We start from the raw sequence: 14387 nt of genomic DNA, 5'->3' as shown, positions 1-14387 counted from the left end.
ATTCTGCATCTTCCCCATCAGCCTTTTCAGACTGGTTAAAGAGTGGCTTTGATGGTTTTCAGCAGAGATTCATTCTCCTCTGTGAGATGGAAAAATAGAGGATTTGGCAGAGGGACTAATGATGAGTGATGTGGGCAACTGTCATCCAGGGGTGTCAGTTATTTCTGAGACTGGTTCCTACTGCTCAACATCTTGGTGATGTCTCTGCCTGTGTGTTATAACAGTGTAACAATTATCCGGAGCTTGATGCCATAATAGAGACCCCTATGCTCACACATGCATCTTGGTCATTTAAAATGGTGCTCTTTGAATGATTTTATTTTTTACTTTTCGTGGCTTCTGTGTATCACAGGAAAACCCCTTGACTTCCTTTTGTTATTCTTCCAACATTTTATTCCTTGCCTCAGAAGCTCCCTTGCTTTCTTTGGTTCAACAGCATCTTCTTCTGTTGACATTTATTTCACCAAAGTTATTGTGAGGTCCTTTCTTTTTGCATTGCATTTTTTCTGCTGCATGGCAGCTAACACTCTCTCTCCACATTTGTGCTTGTCACAGGTTTGAATATTGGCAGTGGTACATTCAAGACAAAGCCAACTAACAAAATCACTTCGGAAGCTAGTTTTTCATCCAGTGAAGGAAGTCCTTTGTCAAGGTAAAGTCGTGAAAGCCTGTTCGAATAGTGGCAACAAGATGAGAAATGTCACTGTGCAATGAATCAAACTCTGCATATTATTTTGTTGTGTGACTTGATGGAAGGTTATGGTTTGGGTTTTTGTTTATCTAAAAAAAAAAACAGTTGAAACTTTAGTTACCTTTGAAAATATTTGCACCAGAGCCAAGTATTGTTTTGCAGCTGTTGTTTCCTTGGTTTAAGACTCAATTGACACCTCAGTGAACCACAAATTAGCGTCTACAGCTGCTCGCAGTAGGACTGCTTAGAGACCACACAATGGTGGGTGTCAGAAAAGGGCAGAGAGAAAACATCAGACCTTAAAGGAAATAAAGTGGACTGTTTCTTCTTTCTGGGTTGGCTAATATATATACTAGAAATTGCTGGATTTTTTTTTTTTTTTGCACTCCTTTTTTTTTCTAACTAGTTTGTGAGCTAGGTTATACTTCCTTTTCTGATACTTTTCAGCTTATTTTTCATAAAGAAAAATTTACTTTTTCACATTTATTAAACTGTAACACTTCTGGTTTTCAAGTTTTTCGAGCAGTGATAAGTGAGTTATGTGCTGGATTTGTCATCAACATAAAGTTATACAATGGCATTGAGTCACTTAGGAAGAATTTACAAATGGGAATAGAAACAGTCATCTGATGAAATACCTGCTTTTTTTGCTTTGGGATAAATATTTAAAACAGCACAAGTTTCCTTTTGTAATAACATTTCTCATTTAAAAGATGTCCTTTAAATGATTGCATTACAAATACCTTAACTGCTTATCCCCAATGAAATTTTAAAACAGGAACTTTACATTTGTAATATCCCATAAGATAAAATGATTTGACTCAGAAATGTAATATTTTAAAAATGAAAAAAATCTATTTTTATTTATATTTTGATCAAATAAAAAAATATTTCAGTATTTTTAGGACCTGGAATATATTAAAATGAGATTGATTTTCTGAAATTGAATTCTTGCTTTTAGAAATCTAATGTTCCATTTTAGGAAATTACTCATTTAATTATCAGAAGCTATTATCTTGAATACCTGGGTTTTTATACATGTTTTTTAAGTAAGTGAGAGAATGAATTATGGGACAAGAAGATTATTAAAATATTATGTTTTTATGATTATACTATAAATTCAAGTTCTAGGTCTTCTAAAATAAATTTTAGAAGAATTAATTCTACAGGTAGTTTTCAGGACTTCATGTTACCATTTGGCTTAATAATATAGGCATTTAGTTTTTAAAGACAGAAATGTTTGTTTCCATTATATTTTAGAGGTATTAAAAAACCCAGTTATTCTTAAACTTTTCTTTATATATATATTTTCAGGCAGTTTTTAAATACATTCAGAAAGCAGTTGTATTCTAGAACATTTTCTCAGCCTGATTATTTCACATCTTACATCTATATTTCATTATAAAATCAAACTTTTTTCCCCTTTCGAGGCAGGCTTTTGCTATTACTGTTGTTTCTGCATGAAATTAATTTCCCAAATAAATTATAAGTAATCTCGTCACTCCCTTTAAGAAAAAAAATAAGTCTTCAAGGTACCCTTGGTTCTAGACACTTGATAATAATCCCGTGAGGAAAAGGTCTGGGCTCTGAGTAGTGGGTTTGGATTTTTCTGGTTTTGTTCTTGGCCTGGGTTTCGTGTTAATAACGACATCCTGGACTTTGGAGACCTCTGGTTTTGCTGTTTGTGCCTGGATTCACTGAAATTTCATAGAGGCTTACATTTAAGGATCCCACTTACTGCAGTCACTCCTCGTGCTTTATTGCTTTTACAAGTGGTCTCGAAACCCAGTACTTGAGAATAAACATAACAGTGCAGTGCTGCTGTAGCACTTTTAAAAATTCTTCTTTGCTCTATTTTGTCAGTGAGCTGATGAGCAACCTCCAAAAAAAAAAAAAAGAAAGAAAGAAAGAAAGAAAACCCTGCTGGACCTTAAAAAAAAAAAAAAAAAAAAAAATGGCTTCCTCTGATGTCCTAGAGACAATAATTATGATGTGCTAGTTAAGCCCAAACTACAGCTGAGGGATTTTACTTTAAAGCAGCGGCTTGGGCGCAAAAATACATTTATAGCTCTTTGTCTGCACCTCATTATGTGTGGGCCTGATTCATTAAGTAATTGGTTTGCAGTTGTTTACATGAGTATTAAGGCCTTCTTTTCAGCCGCCTTTGAGAGATACATTGTGCAAATGTTGCCTGCGATGAATGCAGAATGAGGGCCAGAGGGTCCATCCTATTGGCTAAACAGTGCACTCTGTTGAAAAGCTAGAGAAAGGGATTGGGTGCTGCTTTGCATAGCAATGACTTTCTTAATAAGCGTTACAGATTAATACACACAAGCTATAAAAGATGCAAAGAGATACTCTTAGCACATTTATACATGCTCATTTCATTGTGATGGTGGTGGGGTCCCGGTGCTTTCATATTCTATTTTTCAGAGCAGCAGCTTCAGTGCATGAGCCGTAATAGAATCCGATGTTTATTGTATTATAAATCATGGGCAAGTAGGCAGATCGGCAACAGTTTATTATTAAAGATTCTTTCAGTGTAAATCTTTTTCTTCCATTGTATTTGCTTCAGCAAAATCATTTTGTGGTTGAGTGGGGATGAAAGGCATAATGTACGAAGGAGTGAGTCCTAATAGGAAGCCGTTCTCCGAGTAAAGACCACTTGTTTCCTTTTGTTCAGGGGTGCATGCCAGAGCTTCCTCTCCTCTGCAAACATTGTCTTGCTTTACCTTCCCCAGGAAGCGGTTTTCACACTCCCGGATCCATTTATTCAATGGAGAGTATATTTTAACAGCCTGTCGTGTAACTTCAGTTTTACTGGTTGAGTCGAGATAATGTTTTACCAAAAGAAAGGATGTGTGTGCTTACAACATAATTGCCTGGGGGAAAAGTAACAGAGGTCACCCAGCCACAGCGCCCTGGCAGGGCCGCGGTGGGTGGCATTCTGTGTCGGCACTGCAGCCATGGGAGCAGCCAATGGAGGGCACCAGGCTGCAGCTGATGCTGTGGTGGGGCAATGGTATCTCTCTTGCCTGGTCACTGTGCCATTTCCCCGGGGAATGTTAGGAAGATGACAAGGAAATAAAACTGAGGTTTCCTGGAAGTCCTTTGGTTCTCATATAAACCCCCCGTCCCCATCTCTGACTTAGCAAATCCGCATTGCCCTTAAATTCTGCTGAATTAGCAACTTCCTAAATATTCCACATGCTTCTTATCATAAGCTAGCATACTTTATTTTTTCTACATAGAGCATAAAACAATCACTTGCTAGATTAGCTGAAGGGAAGGAGTTAACAATTTGACCCCAGGCAGATAAAAAATGGCATTTGCTGCAGAGCCCTGAGTTAACCATCAGGGGGCGCTCAGACTTTGTCGAATTTATCTCAGAGTTTGGTTGGCCTCTAAAACTCAAAATTAGTATTTACAGAGGTTGGTACATTCATTGGGATTTTTTTTCTGGATTAATTTTTTGCCTTCTGTCTTTCAGAAACATGTCTATGTTGAGGGAAATTCTAGCCAAAGATGCTATGTGAGACATTTTAATATTGATTTTAACTAGCATTCAAAATCATTAAAAATTATAGACTTCAGAGTCTAGAGACCACAGATTCTCATAAGTTAGTTATTTTCAGGCTTCTAAAAAGACCCTAGAACTGGAAGTACATTTCCTGCCGGAGCCCTCCCTCATTGTCCCCAACACCATAGCCCGTGTTCTTGGCAGGACCTTCAGAATCTCTTTGCCAAACTCGAACAACATGGCCTCAAAGTCTCAATAACTCGGGTAGTTTGTTAATGGGTTGTGCATACCTTTTTCTTTCCAAAAAAAAAAAAAAATGAACTTGACCATGAGGTTGAGAGTCAATGTGTTACTAATCTTAGGATATCCCCCAGGTGTGCTGTTTTCCAAATTCCTCCTCCCTACAAGCCAAGAATGAGCATCTGACACCCTAGCCTGACTGTTTTACCTCTGCTGCTATCGATCAGGAGTTCCTGTTGCCTGCACCCCTTCAAGTATTGGGTGGCCTACACTCTACAACACCCTCCCAGCCTGCTCCCCAAGGTCTCTGTGTGCACTGAACAGCTACATGTCATGTCTTCTCACTGGCTTTTATTCTTGCTCTTTTGCTGGAATGCTGCTGCCCCACTCTTTCACCTGGCTGATGCATACTAGATTATCAAGACTTAACTTTGAATCTTCTCAAAATTTCCTAAGTAGAGGCTCTGGCCATACAATATGCCCTTCCTGTGGCCCTTTGACTATTTCTATCATCATCTGTAGAACAAGGATAGAAGCCATTTATAGGTACCATCCCCCAACTCTGAGCTCCTCACTGGGGTTTGGGGAGTTTTTCTTAATTGCCCATGTTCAATAACCATTGGACTTTGTGAGTGAGTAATCATTAATATGTAGCACCACCATTTACTCAAGCATTTTTATTTATAGAAGTCAGTTGCATCATGTATGACATTGTGTACCCCAGCGGCAGAATCATGCATTCCATTAAGTTATCTGTGTGAGTGTGCAGGAGAGGGAGAGGCATGTGCACACACATTTTCAAAGGTGGCGCTTGCAGTCAAATTTGATTGCATCCTCTCTGCTCTTACATTCTGCATTCATACTTTTTGGGAAACAGGGCCTGGGTGAGCACACTTAGAGAGTGTTTATTGAGTTTTTACCTTTCTGCCATCTTGTCTGCTGGTGAAAGGGTGTCTGGCTCCTGGCCCCCAACTTGACAAGAGCTTGTGGACTCTTGGCATATGTCAGCAGCCTAAAATGTTAACCCCCCAGTCCAGCCTCCATCAGTTCTCAGCCCACCCCACAGTTTCCCTTTTAGCTTGTGTCACAGTTATTGTTTTGGTATGTTCTCCCCCGCTGAAGCAGGAGAGCCCCAAGGGCAGAGATGTGTCGAGTATATCTTGTTTGCTGTTGCAGCCCCAGCACAGAGCCTGACACATAGTGTCATCTATATGGTATTTGCTGAGAGAGTGAATAAGTGAATGAATAGATGAATGAACCACTGCAGACTGGATGCTCTGCCCACCCACTTGTGGACGGCCCAGCAGAGGCAGTTTCCCTGTCTCTTCCCCATCTCTAGTGCTCCCACCCATTCAGGCTCCTCAAGGAGGAAACTTCATGCATCTTGGGTTTGTTTCCTCTCAGTTTGTCCTCAAACTTTACTTTCCTTGGCCCAACCCTGTGCCTGAGTACTCACCACCTCCACTTGAAACCCACAAAACCAAACCAAGCACATACATGCCTTTGGTCATCCAAATGCTTTGACAGTGCAGCAGCCCTACTTCTCAAAGCCTGCTGTATAGGGGCTCTCAAGCAGGATTATCTCTGAGCTTATCAGAACACTTGAAGGAAGGCTTTACTACCTCATTTTATAGGCAAGGAAATGTATGCTTAGAGAGGTAGGGAACTTGCCCAGGGCCATGCAGTGGGTAGAGTTGGGCATTGAGAGTAGAGTATGACTGGTCCCAGAGCTGACACTGTCCCAGCTTCTGAAAGCAACACCCACAAGCAGTCATACACTGGGAAAGGTACCAGTTGTTCCCACCCACTCAAGTTTTCCCCACCTGCTGTCTTACCACTCTCACAAGGCCCTGTGGAGGCAGAAGTTTGCAACCTCTGCATTTTATGGGCTCAGAAAAATGCTTTGTCCTCTTCTGCCCCACCACCAGCTGACTGTATCTTGGGACACATCCCTCAATCTCTCTGGGCTTCACCACTTATACACTTATAGTGAAGGTGCTGGATTGATGATCCATAAATACTCTGCTATAATTTAATAATAGGCTTCTTAGAAACCCATGGGTTTTCCCATGAGTTTTGTCTCTATTTGCTGGCTCCACAAAGCAAAACTTAATGTCTGCGGATGTCCTTGTCATCTAATTTCATGTTTATGTTGATTATTCCCGGTGATATTAGCCTTTTGCTCATATAAAATGACCAGCTGACACTCATAATTTTGACTATTTTCTTTAGTACCCTGCGTCATCACGATTACATACATAGGCATTTTCTCTGGTCCAGGTGCTGTGCTTAGAATAAAACCTATTCTAAAACCATGGCTGGCCTTAGCTTTTTAAGTTTAGCAAGGATGAGAACAAAAGTGACTTGTTTAGAGTTGTCCTAATTTGGTTTATCAATAGCAGGGGAACTTATAAACAATTTCCAAAATGCATCAAAAAATAAGATGGCTTGATAGATAGACGGAAAATATGTGATAAAGCCAATGTGGAAAAATGTTAGCAATTGAGCATCTCCCTAGTTGGGTGTGTGGTGTCACTATATAGCTAGGGGGAAAAAAATGACCAGATCTACTGGGAATTCTGCAGAGATCACTGTCCCATTATAATGAGACCTGTGGAACCTTGTCACAATTTAACCAATTGTTTGTGGTGTCCTACCTGAAAATGGTTAATTTTGAAGTAGGACCTCCAGTCTAACTGTAAACTTCTAGGGGAAAACATACCAAGTCCACTATCTTGGATTCCAAGAGTAACCCATGAGAGACCACGTAGGGGAAGGCAGGCTCCCTGGTTCGCTGCCAGTGCAGCATGTGTCAGCCCCGCTACACAGCAGGTTCGACACACTACGGCCCTGGGGCCAAGTCCGGGCCACTGCCTGGTTCTGTGCAGCCTGCAGGCTAAGAGTAGTTTTGACATTTTTAAATGGTTGGGAAAATCCAAAGAAGATTGTTGCATGATACCTAAAAGTTAAATGAAATTCAAATTTCAGTTCTTTAAGTGAAGTTTCATTGTCATACAGTCATGTCCATTTGTTCATATATTGTCTGTGGCCATTTTCGTGCTGCAGCGAGAGTTGAGCAGTTGTAACAGAGACCATGTGGCCCACACCACCTGAGCCATTTACTCTCTGACTCTTCACAACAACCCTTTGCCAACCTCTGCCTTACAAGATAGAAATGTTACTTTCACACTCTCAGAGAAGATTCTGAGCACATCTGACTATATCCCATGGCATATAACTTTAACTCTTGCATTTCTTATGCTTTCAGAATTGAATTTGTTTTTGTTTTTCTCTCATTTATAATAGTAGCTAAACAAGTTGGCTCTATCCAGCACTCAAAGAAAAGTTCTCATACTGTCCCTTTGTACTTATCTTAGCTTTCTTTACACATTAGTTGTGACCCAGAGAAAGAAACATTGCCCCTAAGAATTGTGTAAAATAAAAATTGTGTAAAAATAAAATAAAACTCGAATATCAGTGTCACATTGACTTGCAGAAATGGTTTTCCAAGGGAAAAATCATTACCCCTAAGGTGCGAGGATGGAGTGGAAGCATCTTCCACCTTTCTCAGTGGGTGAACTACATGCATTTAGTTCTGAAACATGTTTCTTGTAAGAAAATGCTTCTGGTAAAAAAAAAAAAAAAACTTGAGCAGCTTGGTTCTGAACTCACATAATAAGTAGAAATATGCAAATCAAATAATGTACCAGCAAATAATGATCAAGTGCCTTTAAGCAGGGCCCTATGCTTAATGAGGTTCATCTATTCATTCCGTACATATTCAGGAGCCCCTACTAAGTGTGGAGAACTGGGTTACCCAGCTGAGCGGAAACAGTTATGGTTGCTGCTGTCATGGAGCTTACAGTCTAGATGGGAGGGACATCATGTTTCAGTTACACAAATGGGTATGAAACAGTAGCTTTGATGAGGAGTCGGGGTGGAGAATGGAAAGTAGGGGATAGAGGGTAGGAAAAGCTACAGTAAGAGGGCCCAGCGAAGTCTGGGGCATCAGCCTTGGGTGTGCTGTTCAGAATTTAGTTATTTTGCTGAAAACAATGGGAAGGCATTGAAGAGTTTTAAGCAAGGAGGTAAGGTGATCAGATTTAGTTTCAAAAAGGTCACTCTTGCTGCTGAGTGGAAAAAAATGGATGCGGTGTCACCAGTTAGAGGGCTGTTACAAAGGTTAAAAAAAAAAAGTCCAGGAAAGAGATGCTGATTTTATTGACCAGATGGTTACAGTACTATAGGGAAAGGGTGAGGACTTTGGGAAGTAGTAGGAGGTGAGCTTGACAGGACCTACGGGCTGATTGGGTGTAGGAGGGCAGAGGATTGGTGAGGGGCTTAGGAGCAACTAGAAGGTTGGTGGGCCATTGGCTGAGACAGGGGAAGGGACCTGGTTTGGTGGGGAAGGAATCATGCTGGGATGTTTGTGAGTTTGGTCGTGGACAGACATGTTCATCATGAGGCACTTTGGAGGTAGCCAGGAGAGCTAACAAGTGAGCACTGGACATGTTCTTGGGGCTCAGACAAGTAGCCTGGACTCTGGGGGCATGGCTGCTGCTGTGCCCTTCCCTTGTTCTTGTCAAGGGCTCCTGGCTACCACATCCCTCTGCATCCTGCTCCTTGGTCCTGGCCTATGAAATCCATTCGTCTTTCAAAGCGGAGTCCAAGAGGCTCTTTGCTTCCTTAGGGATCCTGCAGCCACCCCATGCAGTCAGTTCTCCCAGCCAGCAGTGCTCTCACCGTTTCCCCTTGTGGCTGTTATGGGCCACAGCTGGCAAATTAGTCTCTTTGCACCCTACCAGCGTTTTTATAATCTACCTCTTCCCTCTAGCATCTAGCCCAGTGTATTCATAAATTGGGAGGTAGGTAAGTAGTAGACACAACCCACAGTTGTGTTTAATGTGTTTGTGTACACCCACATGCTCTCACTCATACCTGTGTGTGGGCAAGATGGATTCTTTCAAGCTCATGTTGTCGGTGCTCACATTACTGGCAATCTCTATGATTGTCAGTTAGCACTGGACCCTTTCAGATAGTCATGGAGCCGTCTACTCTTCATGGAGATATGGCCACAGGCCACTAGTCGATCATAGCAAATAAAGACACCAAGTTTAAAGGGACCATTGACAGATACTGAGCCTTAGTAGAGCTTGTTTTACTGAGAGAAAAAAATGTAAATTATGGCAACTATGGCAAAAGGCATATTTTTAAGCCATAGATTAACATGACTTGACCCGAAAGGAAGAAGATGAGTTGACAGGGTTTCTTGCATCTAGAAGAACAAGGTCTCAGCCATGAGAAGAGCAGTGATGGTGCATGTTGGAGTCTATGTCTTTTCTTGTCATTCTTCCCATCTAAAAGGATGGAGTCTGTTTTAATGAAGTAATCTATAAATGTAAATGCAAGCAAATGCTTTGGAAAAAAATACAAGAAAATAAAAATGGCAAGCCATATACAAGTAACAGATTCTTATTTAATATCACCTTTGACCATTCAGTATTGTCAAAGAGAAAACAGGCTCAAAATGGAGTCACTTGTACTAAAGCCCATGACACCAAACCTAGACTTAATACCTGACCTAATTGCAGTTTCAACCTTCTCCAGGAATGTAATATTAATCGGTCTGGAATTTTCTGGTTATTATCGATGAAGTAATCTGTCATGAGGGTCCCTGCCCTCAAAGGAAACTGAGGTGATCTGCCTAATAAGACAAACCCCGCATTCCCCTAAAAGAAGATAACATGGCCTGAAACAGTCCTTTTTCTTTTGCTAATCTTGTCTGGCCCAGTTTCTTCCAATAAAAGCCTCCCATGTTATACAGCTTCTTGGAGCTCCTCTCTACTTGCTAGATGAAATGCTGCTCAATTCATGAATCGTTCAATAAAGCCAATTAGGTCTTCAGATTTACTCAGTCATTCTTTAACAATATGAACCTTAACAAATTTAAGTATAATTTAAAAATCTAATGATGCTCCCAAAAGAGATTTTTAAATTCATTAAAATTGCAGAAACTCTTGAAAGGAGCATTAAGATGGTCCTCAAACCCCATAGAGCCAGTTTCTTGTTATATTGGTTTTAGTCAACAAACTGCTAGGTATTAGATGTCATAGATACTTGCATTTTTATGTATGTGATACATGGAGACCTAAACGTAAGTGTCCAAGATACTTGCATTTTTCTCTACCATGTGGTAATATTTTCAACTAAGGAAACTGAGTTTATCTTCAACTCCTTTGTTAAACTGTTAAGTATTAGTATCACTGACTTAACGAAGATAGTGTTTGAACTTCCCCACCAACTTATCCTTGCATCCTAATATCTTGAACTTCCCTCCTCTTCAGGTATTTCTCTCTTAGTTTGTCTGCAAGTGTTAAAGCTTTAATGTTTTTCAGAGACCGTTGAGGGGGAATCAGTCCTCTGCCTCCCTGCCATGCCCTCATTCTCCAGCAGCAGCACAGCATGCAGTGCCCCAGGGCACACATGGAGCAGAGTGGGGTCTGACTTGATCTCCGCAGAGCCAGCATTTCAGGAACAGCAGTGATGCTGTCACAGTAGGGACCCTCCCACCACATCACTAGCTAATACCTCTGGCCACAGTCCTGACATTTTCCTTTTGCTTTTAAAACTTGGAGTAAGTCTATGGCCATACCACCCTGAACACGCCCGATCCCATCTGAAGCAAAGCAGGGTCAGGCCTGGTTAGTACTTGGATGGGAGACCACCTAGGAAGACCAGGTGCTCTAGACGTAAAAAATAAAAAATAAGGGATTGTAAGCTAACAAGGTCCTTACAATCTGTGAGGTCAATCAAAGTTTGCTTCGCCTAAACAAACAAACAAACAAACAAACTTGGGGAGTAAATGTAAAATTCTGGCTTTTCAGTAAATAATGTGTATGGTTATCTTTTTTTTTTTTTTGAACTTAGGTTATTTCTTTATTTTACAGGTATGAAAACAAAAAGAAACTAACTACTAATTTAAAGTCTAAAGGTAAGAGAAATAATGGATACCATATTTTCATTTTGTGTTTTGACCAAAGGAATTGTTGGTGACATGTGTTTGTTTTCTTGTGTAAGGGCTATGAAGCATGCCCGCGATCACAAGGGCAGTCCTTGCAGTTCTCCCTGGTGTAATGTTGTCTCCAAGGGGATCATAGGGCTTCAGTGACAGGCCTGTGACCTGAGAACACATGGGTACTATGGGCCACAGTGACATAGCATTTAATTTGCAAGTATGAATAGTGAGAGAATCCTGACCTCCACATTTAACTGATTACCAGCACTGGTATCTTCTACCTATGATATGTTTCTTGCCTCTGTCCCCATCCTCACTGCTCATGCCTCTCAAGTACCCACTGCTCAAGACATGACAGGGCTTTCAGGAGACTCCAACTGGTTTCCTCACATCCAGCTCCTCCTCAACTCCTGACTGTCCTCTACCTGGCCACCAGCATCTAAAACCTCATTTAACCTTTCTACTTTCCTGCTTAAGAATCGCCAGTGCCTTCCCGCTACCTACAGGATAGGATCTCTAACTTCCTGCCTTTGTGGTCTGGCCCTATTTTCTTCGAAGGTCTTATCCTCTTTGGGTCTAGTCACAACTAGCTTTTTCCAGATATACCACACTTGCACCTCTATGCCTTTGCTCATACTATTCCTTCTCTCTGATGTTGCTTTTCCTTTTTCTCAGCCTAGCGAGCTCCTATTCGTCCTTCAACCCACAGATTGCAGGGAGACTCTGACCCTCCTTCCACACTAACACTGTGACATATCCCTTGCCACACTTGGGCTCCCTCTGCTCCAGTCTCCTTTAACCCCATTCTCAGTGGGTTTTAATTGAGAGCATGGGTTTGAGTCAGACAAGCTGGGTGGCACTCTGCTTGACCACCCACCAACGCTGATTACAGCCAATTACTTAACTTTTCACAGCCTCGATTTTCTCAGTTAAACAGAGACATTAATACTTATCTTACCAAGTTGGTGGAAAGATTAAATGAGGTTCTATATAAAAAGTCATTGCAGAGCTGACAAGTCATGCCATGTAGAAATCGGTAGTCATGGAGGTTGTCAGTGTAGCAGACAATGTTGTCTGACCACCTTTGGTCACTTTAGCACAGCTCACTGACAGGTGTTTGGCCTTGTACATCGGACATCTGTGTATCTTCACCTGAAGGCTTTCTCTGGCTGCAGAGCATGCTCATTTCTCACAGGGCAGCCCACAGTGCTAGGGAGTTGATGCCCTGATTGGAAAAAAACCCTCAAACAATGAGAGATAGGATGTGGTGGATAAAAAACCCCACTTTCTTATTCTTCTTAGGACATTTTGAGGAGAGTTCTGCAGTCTCTCAGAGGGCCCCCTGCAGGACTGAGCCCCAGGTCACACTGCCTGTCCTGCTCATTAATAGCCTCTGTTGGCTTCCTCTCTTTCCCGGTTCACTTTCCCAGCCCCCCAACCCTTGTCATTCCCAGGATTACTTCCCACATGAATCACGTGTATCCAGTCTTTTATGTCAGTGTGAAGTTCACTACTCCCCTCTGCTCAGAGTGGAGAGGCAGCTGAGGTGAGGTGCTGTCAGGCCTGATAAAACACCCGAGTAGCCCTGCTTTCATGTTAATCCTGATTTTAAAACGCAATCCTAGAGTAAAGAGTTGGACACGACAAAAGAGAAAAGAAAGTATGTTGCAAAATATTTTCTATAACAATGCATAGAAAACATTGTGAAATGTGTAAATTTGTGCAGTACTGACATGCATTCTGGGTATATCTGGTCAGGTCCGGCGCATTGTGGTGTCCCTGCTAGGCCTTTTGCAGACCAGTGCTCCAGTTAGCCAGTACGCTGATTAAACCAAACTAATCAGTGTGCTGAGATGTTAAACAGCTGTCCGGTTTTCTCTTCCAGCCTTCTGGGGTGAGTCTGATGATAGTAACTCAGAAATTGAAGCTGCTTTACGTCCTAGAAACCATACCACATCCACTGATGATTCTGATGATTTTTATGACTGATAAGCTGTAACAGCTGTTGAAAATAAAGTCTTTAAACAAACCGAAATTCTGTCTCATATGTGATTTCCAAAATAAACGTGTCCTTTCAAGTTTTTTGATTGTTTAATATGAAAACTCAGGACCACATTGATATTCCAGTGAAATTATGAACTAGCATATTCATTTTTCAGTGTTATTAAAAAACAAAGTGATGAATGTGATGCCCATTAAAATTCAAATTGTTTTCTTTGTAGAAATTGACAAGCTTATCCAAAATTTGTATGGAAATTCGAAGGACCCAGAATAGCCAAAACAATCTTGAAAAATAAAAACAAAGTTGAGTACTCATAATATAGAGAAGAGGCATAAGAACTACACAAATTGTCTAAACATTAAACCAAGTGGAATTCAGAGCCTTCTGTAATATGCTGTTATATTCAGAACCTGGTCGATCAGATCAGCCATATAGCCAGACCATGAGGAACCTATAGAATAAAGGAAGATTCCTGCACAGATTACTAACAACTGCTTACCCATACCATGAAAGGAAAATAGGAAAACAAAGACTAAGCTGTACCTTGCACAATGTATGGATAAACCCAACTATTCATTCCATTCTTTACTTCCTATAATCAATGACTTTCATAGAAACTAAGAAACAGATATAAATTCAATTTCCCACTTGAGGTCTCATTCTCTGACTCTTGAGAGGAGACCATGCTCTGTCTATGGAACTTTATTTCTTCTCTAATAAACTTTCTTTTGTCTTTAACTCTAGCTCGCTCTTGAATTCTTTCCTGTGCAGAGCCAAGGACCCTTTCTTGGCAGCATAGGACTTGAGTCACCAATGGCGGAGGGCGGGGGGGACCTCTCCCTGTCCTGCATCACTCACACTTCCCAATTTCAAAACTTACTTAAAACCTGTAGTAATTAAGACAGTATGGTACTGGCAA

At 41.1% G+C, this 14387-nt stretch overlaps 1 protein-coding gene and 1 pseudogene across 1 annotated transcript in view; both read left to right on the top strand.

The window, feature by feature from the left end:
- The window catches only part of KIZ (kizuna centrosomal protein), a 109361-nt gene extending 95860 nt beyond the window's left edge, over positions 1 to 13501 (top strand). The window contains exons 12-14 of the mRNA XM_006921548.3: positions 556 to 652; positions 11399 to 11442; positions 13352 to 13501. Of these exons, the coding sequence (XP_006921610.1) occupies positions 556 to 652; positions 11399 to 11442; positions 13352 to 13455 (245 nt within the window). The 3' untranslated portion in view covers positions 13456 to 13501. The remainder of the gene's footprint in view (positions 1 to 555; positions 653 to 11398; positions 11443 to 13351) is intronic.
- LOC112471286 lies at positions 11090 to 11201 on the top strand (annotated as a pseudogene).
- Positions 13502 to 14387: the final 886 nt, after the last annotated feature.

The sequence above is a fragment of the Pteropus alecto genome, unplaced genomic scaffold (genome assembly GCF_000325575.1).
Source record: "Pteropus alecto unplaced genomic scaffold, ASM32557v1 scaffold45, whole genome shotgun sequence".
In the NCBI taxonomy this organism is placed as follows: domain Eukaryota; kingdom Metazoa; phylum Chordata; class Mammalia; order Chiroptera; family Pteropodidae; genus Pteropus; species Pteropus alecto.
The sequence above is the reverse complement of the archived record's forward strand: the minus strand, read 5'-3'. Positions and strand labels throughout refer to the sequence as shown.